This window comes from Erigeron canadensis, chromosome 8, assembly GCF_010389155.1.
Source record: "Erigeron canadensis isolate Cc75 chromosome 8, C_canadensis_v1, whole genome shotgun sequence".
NCBI classification, from domain to species: domain Eukaryota; kingdom Viridiplantae; phylum Streptophyta; class Magnoliopsida; order Asterales; family Asteraceae; genus Erigeron; species Erigeron canadensis.
The window spans coordinates 4586251-4598354 of record NC_057768.1 but is presented as its reverse complement, the minus strand read 5'-3'; the positions used below and the strand labels follow the sequence as shown (position 1 = coordinate 4598354).

The 12104-nt window shown below is 34.1% G+C and overlaps 3 protein-coding genes across 7 annotated transcripts; 1 reads left to right on the top strand and 2 right to left on the bottom strand.

Annotated features, from left to right (window-relative positions):
• The first annotated feature begins 585 nt into the window (after nucleotides 1-585).
• LOC122578926 (GTP-binding protein At2g22870) lies at nucleotides 586-5366 on the top strand. Of its 3 annotated transcripts, XR_006320566.1 has the most exons (6): nucleotides 586-1078; nucleotides 1198-1267; nucleotides 3968-4130; nucleotides 4235-4457; nucleotides 4534-4639; nucleotides 5136-5366. XR_006320566.1 is itself a non-coding variant. In XM_043750978.1 (5 exons), exons 1-4 carry the CDS (start codon nucleotides 637-639, stop codon nucleotides 4442-4444), a joined length of 885 nt encoding a protein of 294 aa, XP_043606913.1. In that variant the 5' UTR covers nucleotides 586-636; the 3' UTR covers nucleotides 4445-4457; nucleotides 5136-5366. The 3 variants fall into 3 exon arrangements, 1 of the variants encoding a protein (XP_043606913.1); XR_006320565.1 differs by having other exon boundaries at nucleotides 4235-4639; XM_043750978.1 differs by lacking the exon at nucleotides 4534-4639.
• Nucleotides 5367-5808: 442 nt separating this feature from the next.
• Nucleotides 5809-6777, bottom strand: LOC122580675 (heat shock 70 kDa protein II-like). 2 transcript variants are annotated; one of them, XM_043752942.1, is made up of 3 exons: nucleotides 6523-6777; nucleotides 6180-6347; nucleotides 5809-6114 (listed from the first exon to the last, which is right to left on the bottom strand). In XM_043752942.1, exons 1-3 carry the CDS (start codon nucleotides 6707-6709, stop codon nucleotides 6110-6112), a joined length of 360 nt encoding a protein of 119 aa, XP_043608877.1. In that variant the 5' UTR covers nucleotides 6710-6777; the 3' UTR covers nucleotides 5809-6109. The 2 variants fall into 2 exon arrangements, with proteins under 2 accessions (XP_043608877.1, XP_043608876.1); XM_043752941.1 differs by having other exon boundaries at nucleotides 5809-6347.
• Nucleotides 6778-7831: 1054 nt separating this feature from the next.
• LOC122578089 (heptahelical transmembrane protein 4-like) lies at nucleotides 7832-12104 on the bottom strand. 2 transcript variants are annotated; one of them, XM_043749964.1, is made up of 4 exons: nucleotides 11761-12104; nucleotides 11351-11602; nucleotides 9512-9830; nucleotides 7832-8610 (listed from the first exon to the last, which is right to left on the bottom strand). In XM_043749964.1, the coding sequence occupies exons 2-4, from the start codon at nucleotides 11587-11589 to the stop codon at nucleotides 7954-7956; spliced, it is 1215 nt and encodes a 404-aa protein (XP_043605899.1). In that variant the 5' UTR covers nucleotides 11590-11602; nucleotides 11761-12104; the 3' UTR covers nucleotides 7832-7953. The 2 variants fall into 2 exon arrangements, with proteins under 2 accessions (XP_043605899.1, XP_043605900.1); XM_043749965.1 differs by having other exon boundaries at nucleotides 11351-11592.

Sequence of the window (12104 nt, the reverse complement as noted above, 5' to 3'; positions counted from 1 at the left end):
CATTTTTGCGGCTCTGCCAATCTGGTTTAACATGAACCGACCAAACATTATATACACTTCGTCTGAGATAAGGTTGCAAATAGTTAAGTCTGAGTTCTACATGTCTCCTCACGATCTGAGTATGCGCAATATTCACCAAAGGGCTTCTTGCATCTCCATTCGCTACTAACATTATCTATTCGCATTATTATACTCCGTAACTACTAGAACAGTACCCAGTGACGATGTAAATGGCGGCGTCGGTGATGAGTGGTGGCGATGCAATGGTGCCGGCTGTGGTAAAGACTATTTTGTTAAAAATTTAGATTAAACATATGAAAATTGGTCCCAATAATATTAAAATTGTTTTTTAATAGAGCTCCTAATGATTACGTACGTCACATCTCATTATTTTTGTCATATCAGTTACACCTCATCATTTAACCAACACACTACACCGATTTTCCGAGACCGACAAGGGGTGTCTCAAATGTCAAAAAAGTGGTCTACGACGTTTGAGAAGTGACGAACCATTTGCCGCCCGAAGCCAAATATATTGGTTTTGGTCATTTTCTCCCAAACAAAATATCTAACTTCTATCCAAGACAAGACACTTTTTGTGTTTTATTCTCCCCACAAACAGAACAATCAACAAAAATGTTTTTAATATCATCAAGAATTCGTCTCTTCACTCATCACTTCCTTCCATCCCAACCACCGTTATCATCATATTCATCAAAATCATTTCTCTCTTTCAAAACATTAACCTCTCACTCCGCCCATGTCTCCGCCGTCAAAACACCCTTTTCCGACCCCACCAAATCAACCCGACCCGTTCTCTTTTTCCCACCCGGAACCGACCCAGATGATTATACCGACGACATGATTTTACCTAATTCCAACATCATCCTCGGACCTTATGCTGGTGACTCTAAAGTCAAACAAGTTGAGTTTGTTGGAAGTAGTATTCGACCCAAAGATTGCCCGAAAGATGACCGACCCGAATTCGCAATGTTGGGTCGGTCTAATGTTGGCAAGTCTTCTTTGATTAATTCTTTGGTTCGTAAGAAAGAAGTTGCTCTTACTTCCAAAAAACCAGGTTTCTAAATTTTTATACTATTATTAATATCATCTGTATGTACAACATTTTACCGCAAAATTATTTGTTTATTTTTTATAGTAATATTTATATATATGTTGTTGTTATGATATGATTAGGGAAGACACAGCTGATTAATCATTTCTTGGTGAATAAAAGTTGGTATCTTGTTGATTTGCCTGGTTATGGGTAAGCTTCTTTTTCTTTTCTTTATGTTTTTTAGTGTTTGAAATGATACTAGTCTTGTCTTATAATCTCGCCGTTCCAAATCAAATGTTCAAGTTGAGAAAATGCATAGTTTTAGGTTTTTATAATCATTAAACATTAAAAAGTAGCTGGTAAGCACTTTTGCTCTTATATTTTTGCATAGATATTTAGAAACCTAATTTAGTAAAAGGTTGTACTCAGGGTATAATGGTAAAATGAATGTATTACTTCTGAAAATGATCACTTATTTTGCGACAAGTTAAAATAGAATTGTGAATGCTTCATTTCAGACGAAGTGAGTCGGAACTCAGTAAATATGGCTAAAAACACAAAATTCGAAGTACTCGCAATGCCTGTAGTGCTGAAATGATAAATCCCCTAGTTGATATATTATCTGCTTGATTTTATAGAAATCCTCGAGTTTAGGCAGTTTTCATTATAGACTAGACTAATGACAATTGTGAAAATGTCTTAAGTTTTGAGAAATTTGGAAATTGGAGCCTTAACTGCTAGAAGTTCGGTTGGAGGATGCTCCTCCTTTATGCACTTTGTGCCCTTCTGACTTCGGTGGACTGTTCATGCTTTTCGAACCGCACTCCAGCATAATAAGTTATGCATATGTTTCACACACTCTTTTCATAAATGTGTCATCCAAGAATGCTCGACTAGTCATGGTGGAGATAAAATGAAAAAGATTTATTAACATTGAGCAATTTATGATATTAAAGTAGTAAAGTTCTTTCCTTAGTTTCAATTGGTTTTGAGATGAAAACTCAGTAGAATTCTTGTCAATAGCCTGTAAGAAGTATGTGTTTGGTCAAGTAAACATGGCATATTAATGAACTCCAGTATGCTGTGACTACCTGCATTTAGTTGGTAAAGAGAAAAAGCCTGCTTGTAGATGAAATCATGAAAGTTTAAACAAGATATACCCTATTAACCTTTAAGCTGTCATAAAAAGCTTAAACGATAGTATAATTTAGCTAATAAGGAAACTAACCATAGCTTCGAACATGTGAAAGATGGCGTAAAATTATCTTTAATGCATAAAACCTCCCTGATCTTCTTATTCTATTATATTTAGATTGTTATTGTACTAATGGAGTTTCTATAATGATATCTTGTATGTATAAGAAATGCTCAAATATTGTTTGTGGGACATGTCAATCTGACCCATGCATAAATTATATGTTCTGCCCCGTTACTAACCTGCCCGTTTTGGCACCTTTTGAGATAGTAGACAGAGCTTACCTTCTTTTTTGGCTCAAAACATGGTTTTTTTAGGGTTTAATCACTGGATGAACAATGTACTTTACCTCATGTACATGGTTACCCATTAAACTGAAATATTGATGTGTATCACCAGCGGAACTTGTAAAATTTGTACATGGTTGACCAAATGTTAACTTGTTTACCTGCAATAACAGGTTAAATGGTCATTTCTCTAATTTTTCATTAATTTTTTACCTTAATACCCTTTGTGCATAAATCTCATCTAATAAACCGGTGTTTATTTGATAAAGTTATTTTCTTTTCCCACTTGGATACTTCCATCACCTCTGCTTTGCCAAAACTAATTAATAAGACATTAATGCCAAAATTTCAATTATTTATGTTGGCCGACACCAATTACGGGAGTGGAATAGTTCATGGAAATCTTAATCGAAGAAGATTAACGATTTTTACTTAAATCGATGCTTGTGTTACCTTTTTTTCTGGGTTTACATTTGTATTGTAATGGATTTTTGTGTTTAAATTAATTTGAGAAAATAATTAACATGTATGAAATTCGTGAGATATATTCAATGAATTGAAAAAATAAAGATAATTTATTGTAGGGAATCAATGGATTGTAAGACGTAATCAATCCGACTCGGATCGTGTTGTGCTGTTAGTATATGTAAGTGATGATATTTGTTGGAGAGAGGTGTTCTTTTCCCCCTTTTGTGATGATGTTAAAGAAGATAGATTTAAATGTGTTTATAATTACCAGATTTTGTATATGTATATGAATTGTTTTGTTTAGATTTATGTATTCTAAGACATGGTAATGAAAAAATCACAAATGAAGAAGGGAACGGTGATGAGAAAGGTTAGGGATGATGTATGTTCATGCAGAGAGAGGTTGGTGGCATTGGATATTGATTTTCCAGTGAAGTTCATGTGGTGGTGGTGGTTGTACACAATAGTTTTAATTAATTAAAAGAAAAAGCCAATTAACCTGCTATTGCAGGTAAACAAGTCAACATTTGGTCAACCATGTACAAATTTTACAAGTTTGTTGGTGATACACTTCAATGTTTCAGTTTAATGGGCAATCATGTACATGAGGGAAAGTACATTGTTCGTTTAGTGACTAAACCCTTTTCTTTTTATCGCTATAAGATCTGGTTGATCAAATAGAAATCGGTTATGTTGTAAGAGTGGGTTTTCCTACTTAAGGATTAAGACCGCAACTCTGCAAGGCATAAAAGAATTCGTGCAATAAACACAGTAATATAGAGAGCAACCAATCTTGAAGTTTAGTGTCAGATGTTAGGTTTTGGGTAGAAGTAGCAGACATTTGAGTGGTCTAAATTCGAGAGAAGTAAGTGTATGAAGGCTATTTTGCTTTCATACCCACAACATATAATGTTATTTTCCCAGCTTCCAACTGAGCTTTATTATCTATACATCATACAGTTTTGCTAACGCCCCGGAAGCTACAAGAATGGATTGGTCATCATTCACCAAAGGTTACTTTTTAAATAGGGAATCTTTGGTAAGCGTTCTGCTTCTTGTTGATGCAAGTGTCCCACCTCAGAAGATTGACCTTGACTGTGCCAATTGGCTTGGACGAAATAATGTATGATTTCTAGTAGCTATCGTTTTCTTTAAACTCTCACATTTTTTAATGTATTTGTGTTGGATTAATTCTTATTTCTTTTCATTTTTGGCCACATGTTGTAGATTCCGATGACTATTGTTTTCACGAAATGTGATAAAGTGAAGAACAGCAAGGGAAAACGACCTGATGAAAATATAAAGAGTTTTCAAGAACTGATTAAGGAAAATTACAAGGTTCATCCTCCATGGATAATGACTAGCAGTGCCACTGGCTTGGGTAGGGATGACCTCCTCCTGCATATGTCACAGCTCCGGAACTACTGGGATAATTAGGCTGCTAGAGAAGGTAATATGTATATTTTTTGTATTCTTTTACTTTCTGGGATTGATTTAGCTTCATCTTGGGTTCATTTGGCTCGTAGTCTCAAAGACGTCGGTGAAAATAGGAGTCTTGATTTATACAACATATGAGACTGACTTGGTCTGATTCAGTTTTTGGGCTCTGGTTCAACTTTTCTTGTATATTCGGTGAGTATAAAATTGCATCTACACTCATACAGTGTGAACATATATACATATGAATATCCAGAAATGGAATATGAATCATTGGGCTCATAATAAATGGAGTCTGGATTTTGAGGATTCAGTATTGTGAGGAAAGGTGTAGTCATGTTTGTTTTTTACTGTAATAAGTAATAAACAATAATGTTGACTATAATATTAGATTTAGAGTAAGAGCTTCTGATATGCCAGTTTTTATGCAGAACAAAGCATCTAAGTGTTATGAGAAGTTGAGAACGATAGATTAAATATATGTATTTTAATTCTATATCTTAGATGGATGTAAAAGATTCGATATGTTATCATGTTTCTTTGTGTTTTATATGTCAGATATTTAACATCAAAGTGAATTTGACTTTAAAAGCATTGAGATGGTCGGTTGTCTACTTTTTTTTGCTCATGAGGTGCTCTATTTGTTGTTACAACTAGATGTGTATTACGGACAAATCATATGTTTTCTCAGGTAGCTTGGAGTGTACAATGGTATGAACTGGATCATGTCGGCCTTTGGCACTGAAAATTGTGAGGTAGGACAGATTAGCATACTATATGGGTTGGCAACTTTTTATTTTCAAAGTGGAGATATCTTTTTCTTTCAAAAACATTAATCATACATGTTAACTTCAATGATGAATCTGGATACACAAGTTATCCACGTTTCATAGCAATTGAATTTCTTATTTATTCTTCTCTACTTGCCATCTATGTCTCTTGTTTGATCATGATGTTCTTCATCTTTGTTCCATCTTGCATTTAAGGTAATAAGGTGTACAACCTAAAAGTAATATCATTTCGGGTGCACAGAGTGCCTTTGTGACCAACTAGGTACCCATAGGAACACCCCCACCCCCCAAGTGGTGATGGTAGTGTCCAGTTTTTCTACCTTTTCACTCTATATTTCTTTTGTCTATTTCTTGTTTTTTGTCCCTTTTTAAGTGGGGGTGGGGGCAATGGGATGGGATCATGGAACCTTGCAACTTGCAAGTGAAGAGAAATAAACAAAAAGTGGAAACGAGTGGAGAGGTAGTTCGTCCACCCTTGCTAGAAGTTGAAATAAAAGCAAAGTTAACATTCACAAGTCTAAATATTCTATCAACACTCTTTTGCATAAATACCCAAAATTAAACGTATCATGCTTTCACGAAATAAACTTATCATATAAATCACAACCTTTTAAAACACTAATTGAAACCATGTTTTCTTTTAATTTGCGATACATGCAAAACAACATCAAGTAAAGAAACAATTTTTTCAGAAATAAAAGTCAAATCCACACTACTATATCCATGAGCAGGGTTGTTGATTCATTTCCCATGTGAAGAATTGTCAATTGACCCGTCACTTACTAAATCGTAAGTCTTGAAACAACTATCCTTGACACCCAGGTGATAGCTCCCGAGTTAGCCCACCATGCAAGTATGCAACATCATCAATTCATCATCCTACATAAAACAAGCCTTAAATATATCCGAAACATTTTAACTCTAATCATTAAATATATTCTGACCTTTCGAGTTTTGGTTGATGGAACCATTTCTCGAGTCGCTTGTGCTTGATACATTGGTATTTTGACTACCAAATCTAGCCTTACAATTCCGTTTCAAGTGTCCGAGTTGACCACACTTCCAACAAGTCATGTCAAAGTACTTCTTGTTGGGACCAACTTTGTTCGCCCCTATATCATGTGAGTAAATGAAAGCAAAGTTAATATAAAACTCGTTTTTGATCTTAGCTTCCAAGTTCATTTACTTGACGTTTTCTTGCATATACTTCTAATGGATATCAAATTTACTTAATAATTGATATATGTAAAAAAAAAAAAAAGAAAAAAAAAAAGTAAGTTTGCTAACCTAATATGGTTTTGGCTGGGTTCGTGGCACGTTTCCCATCAAGAAAAGATATAGAAGATGGAGTTGTTCTGTTGCCCATACCATTTGGTATGATTTCAATCGGTTCATGCTGCCATGCCGCGACACATGAGTACGTTGTTCCAAGGTCAATGCCGATTCCTGGAGCTTGGTTTGATTTTTCCTCCATTAAGTTTAATACTCAAATATGATTGATATATGAAGTCTTTTGATCTTTTTTCTTTCTATTTATATGAGTCATTTGCTAAATTTGATGTTAAAATTAATAAATACGTATAATTGAAAAGGAATGTCAAAGCAATAAAATAAGTAAAAGGTAACCATATAACACGAAGTCGTCTCATGATATTATATTCATCCATTTGCACTTATTGAGCTACTGTTCTTTTTTTTTTTTAACTCCTTTGTGACAAGACTCGTATATGGAAAGTGATTTAGTCAACAAATAAAAGTTCAAGAACAACACCTCAAAAACCAAAAGAATACCAAACCATCATTGTTAATCCAGGAATGGTCCCTCTGATTTAGTCATGTATCAATGTATCATTCTAAAACCGATTCTTTTTGCTATAAATTTGGTACCATATATACCCAAAACGACAGTGGCAAAGTTTGAAAATTTTCAGTGGGGGGTCGGGATCTAAATTTTTTTCTCCCAAACACTATTTTTTTTAAAATGGGGGTCGAAACCGATTATATCGAAATTTTTCTACACGAAAACCATATACCCCTACATCGCAAAAAAATTTTTGGGGGGTCGGGCGCCCCTCCCCGCCCCTGTATAGCTACGCCCTTGCAAAACGATATGTTTTGATCTTTTGGTATGTTTTCTCAGTTCATGATTTCATCTCATTTCCATGGCAAGACGAAATTTACCTAATTAGATTCAACCACACTTGATGTAAAGCTCTAGATACGAAACTGCCATCGGATCATATTGAGATATAAACTTCTTAAATATTGTACTAGATATAGTGACAAGCAGCTCTCGTAGTCATAGCTCAGTTTGTTGGAGCATGTTTATTAAGCTAGAGGTCTTTAGCTCAGATTCTCAACGAGAGCATTCAATATGTTTTGCTTTTGCATAAATTAGTCTCCTACTTTAACTTTTTTCTTTTTTTAAAAAAAAAACTTCGTTCAGATGATGTGCAATCATTCATTCATAACTATTGCCCAAATTTTACTTTTCGAGCAAATTAACGACGCAATTGGTTCATAAATGTGCTTGTTCACATCTAGCAAACAAGGGTTAAACTTGCATATACAGAAAACTATCAAAGTCTTTCCAACATTCATAAAACTTGCCATTTTATTCTTGCTGCAGACTTTTATGCTATATTACACAACATAGTGCTGCCTTACAACATACATTACATTATCATGTCTGCAAATTTATTCCAGTATCTACTTTTTTCATAAACACCCTTCCATATCTCTCCATTTCAAATACACCAGCCCTGCCCGATAATGAGTGTAAGCTCCCGCCACCACCAGCACATGAAAAAGGTTGTGACTGTGGCCAGCAATATCAAATTTCCCCGGCATCCATCTCTCTGGAATTCTTGTTGCATAAATTAAGCTACCAATTCCATAAAAAGTACCCATCAAGATTTCATATCCGGTAGTATGTACAGCCTCTGGCTGATTCCAGAACAAGATAAGCTTATGAAAGATTGGTCCTGCGCCTGACAAGCCCATCCCGAGAAATAACCCCGTCCTAATGTTACGATATTCTGGTCGGTCGAACACAGGTAAAAGTGAGACCATGATGGTGGTGATTCCCAAAACAGTTATGAATCCTAAGTAAAGATTGCAGAAGAAAGGATGGCACATGAAGGAGTAGTAGACTGGTGGGTAAAAGGAGGTGGAAATTAAGGCGGCAATGCCTGCATAATCAAGTCTGAGCATGATGTAGGATAGCCGCTTGGAGTGACAGCAGAGCAAGTGGCATAAGCTGCTTGCTAGAAGACAGAACATGGCCCCACCCAAGAAGGCAAAGAATGGCCAGCGTGTGATGGGCCGAGTCATTAGTGGTGCTATTAAGTTCGCCACATCCTCCTTCATGCTACGCTGGAAAAGAATCACAGAAATATTGAATGAAACATAAATTACAAGGAAAATAAAAGTGGAGGTTTAAGGTTTCATTCAGTACACAACCTCTATTTTGTGAGTCTCAGACTCCCAATCTTTTTTGTCAGCCCAATCAAGTAATATACGTAAAGAAATGTAGAAAATGGAAAAGGAAGTTATCATTCTAATTATCTAAACCATTATAACTATCATCTTTCAGAATTTGTATCCACAAAGGTGTGATCATGTTTACACTGCAATTCGAACTTCATATCCAAGCCACATGGAGTACTAATATAACTTACAGGATGTCCGGTTTTGAAACAGACACACACTGTTATATAAGTATATATAACTCGACGTGTTTAAATTTACTTCCCTAATTTAAGATTTATAATAATCAGATAATTAGAATTTGTTAAAGTCTAATTATCTTTTTTTTACTGATTATCTGCAGAAATAGAATGACCAAAACGTCATATTGTGGAAGCAATTACCTACAAAGATATTTACTTTTTATCAACTATAAAATATATTTTATAAATTATTTGTTAGCTAATATCTGAAAAAATCTTTGTAGTTCACTTTAGAACACAAGTCCAAACACCCCTTACACAGATCAGCATATCATCTAGTCACCAAAATAATAGAGAAAATAGAGTACTACTAAACATAACTTTTCTTGCAAGCATAAAACATTTCCAAACGACTATGAGTAGCAAACTTTAAACCAACGTCAAACCGCTTACCTGTGGCACGCTTTATTACAGGGCATAGAACTTTGATGTTAAAACTTAGCTTTTTGCTATTATCAGTCAAATAATATTTTCATAACATATCTAGCCATCATAATTCATAAAGAAGTGGGAATGAGCAAACATTATAAGAAAATTGGCATTACCAGAACACAAACATCGGTATGGTTGCTATGGGAGAACCGCTCAGGTAAACAATTACACAGGACTTCCACGATATGCCAATTAGATAATGATGGCAAGAAATCTGCTGATGCAGGGAATGAAGTCTTTATCTCTGAATGAAGTTTGTGCAAATTAGGCATATTTGGCAAAGAAGGAATACAAGTCAAAAGGTCTTCACGAAGTTTATGCAAATCTGCTCTCCTTAATACATCTGGTAAATGTTTTAGGGTAGGGAGATCAACTACACTTTTTGCGCTATAAATTGTTAGGGTTAGGAAGAGGAAGAACCCAATCAAGTGTCTGCAACAACAAGCAACATGATGTAAATAAAGATGAAGATTTAAGATAAGTAAGACAAATAAATAAAGGTTTGAATACAACAAAACCTTTACAAACTTATACGAATAGTACAACACACATAAATAAAGGTTTAAGAATAACAAAACCTTTACAAACTTATGTAAATATCAAACATAAAGGTGGCAAAACTATTCAAGAATATAGCTATAGCAATTGTTTGGATTTCTTTCTCTTATCCAGTTTCTTTCCGATTTCTTTTGTATATCAGTTATCAGTTGGCAATCTTCCTTGGATATATGCTCTTCTAATTCAAGAGGTATGATGAAATTTAGCCATTCAGGACCTAGCTTGAATCTAGTTCAAATCATTAACACACATAAATCCATGTGTTTGCCTCTTGTAACTATTGTTTTATGTGCAAATGTGCTAGAGATTATCTACCTTGGTACAAGTATCAATCAATAGAACCATTGGTTGAAGACAACCAATTTATAACAGTTTTACACGCAATAGAATACGATTAACAAAATGCCTGGTTTTCCGACGTTCAGTAAGGATATTGAAAATAAAAACAAAGGCTTCTTTTAAGGACATGAAAAAACTATGATAGTGAATTATTTTCACATGAAGGATGTGGATGTCATATGGTAAACTCATCCAACTAACACATAACGCTATCAACACAGCCATGGAACATACCGAATGTGTTAACACTTACGAACATCCATCCATTTCATAATTACACAAGAAAAACCTAAAAAGTATAAACGTACAAATTGTAAAGGTCACCAAGTTTGAACTACAAGCATTAACAGTTGTCCACACACACAAAAAAAAAAACACAATTCATAGGGCGTGTAACATGTTTGAGATTGCTTATTGCCTTAATTGGGTGCCTATTAGCTTAACTGTAGAGACTTATTGCATTCAAAATAAGCACTAATCTTGGTGATCATTTGTAATTTCATATTCAGGCAACAACAAAAAAACAAGAGCTATAATGCAGTTTTAGTAATAATACTCAAACAACTAAAAGCACTTGGTAGCTTTCAAATTTTGAAGTAAGCCATAAGTACTCTTTTACTCACTCCCCAACACCCTCTTACTTTTACGGAATATAAGCCATAAGAAACACTCTCTAGAAACTGAGCTGATTATAAGCAATTAACACTTCAAAATAGGCAGGTTGGTAACCGCATAATATTTATAACAAAATAACCCAAGTAACCCATATAAGAAAATTGTACATAATCCAAGAGAAACCAAATATCAATCAAGAAAAGAAAAACACAATTTCATATATTCTTAAACTAGAATACATAAGAATTTTGCTAACCATAGTCCTTGAGCACGACTATAATACGCAGTAAAATATTACACATAAAAATATCCGCCCATCAAAATAAACATCAACTATCATGTACAACATTTTTTAGCATACACCCGGGCATCGGTTAGCAAAATCCAAAAAATAAGCTAAAATTAATGAAAAGGGTAAAAATAGAAAAAATTGTACTTACGTCCAAACATTAAGGGTCTCATTATGAAGAGTAAAAATGCTGAAAAAAATCTGCTTGAGAGGCCATTCAGCTCTATAATGACCTAATATAAATTCATTATCTTTCATATAAGCAGGCAATGAATGATATTCAACTAACTGATACTTCACTTTTTTCCATAATTTCTTCCCTTTTCCTTCTTCTTTTGTCAATAATACTCCTCCATCATCCTTATTATTATTATCAATCTTTTTGCCCATTTCCTGCAAATTCCTTCAAGGGTTATGAAATTAGTACCTTAAATTACAACCCCTTTTTATCAATTGTTAAAATGTGAACAAAAAATGGCTTAAATTAAAGAAAAAATGAGGTAGTTACGTATACGACTATATGTATAGGTTTTATAAAAATGATTAATTAATTGTAATTACCTGAAATTGGAGGAAACCCAGATGGGAATGCTTTGAAAGATTATAAATTTTTGTGCAATTTACATAAATTTTCAGAAATTCAAGATTTTTAAAGTTAATTTGTGTGTATTTATTTTCTTTTTATTCGGTGATTTTTGTTCTGTTTAGGTGAGAAAAATTCCCAGGCGGATTGAATTAGGAATATGATTATGAATTCAAGGAAATGGAAATGAATATAAAATTATATGCACCGCCAAAATATATGTATATAATTTGGATTATTAAATTTAAATTTTGAAGATATATAAATTAAGTAAAAAGAATTAATGGGTGTGTAACGTGGACCATGAACATATCAGAAATGC

Bases quoted from the DNA above. Each gene is read 5' to 3' on its own strand.
- LOC122578926 (XM_043750978.1), top strand. From the start codon at position 637: ATGTTTTTAATATCATCAAGAATTCGTCTCTTCACTCATCACTTCCTT. The intron at 1,079-1,197 runs GTTTCTAAATTT...TGATATGATTAG, and splicing joins TCTTACTTCCAAAAAACCAG to GGAAGACACAGCTGATTAAT. The intron at 4,131-4,234 runs GTATGATTTCTA...CACATGTTGTAG, and splicing joins ATTGGCTTGGACGAAATAAT to ATTCCGATGACTATTGTTTT.
- LOC122578089 (XM_043749964.1), bottom strand. From the start codon at position 11,589: ATGGGCAAAAAGATTGATAATAATAATAAGGATGATGGAGGAGTATTA. The intron at 9,831-11,350 runs GTAAGTACAATT...TTGTTGTTGCAG, and splicing joins GAGACCCTTAATGTTTGGAC to ACACTTGATTGGGTTCTTCC. The intron at 8,611-9,511 runs GTAATGCCAATT...ATTCTTTTCCAG, and splicing joins ATACCGATGTTTGTGTTCTG to CGTAGCATGAAGGAGGATGT.
- LOC122580675 (XM_043752941.1), bottom strand. From the start codon at position 6,709: ATGGAGGAAAAATCAAACCAAGCTCCAGGAATCGGCATTGACCTTGGA. The intron at 6,348-6,522 runs GTTAGCAAACTT...CACATGATATAG, and splicing joins CCCAGCCAAAACCATATTAG to GGGCGAACAAAGTTGGTCCC.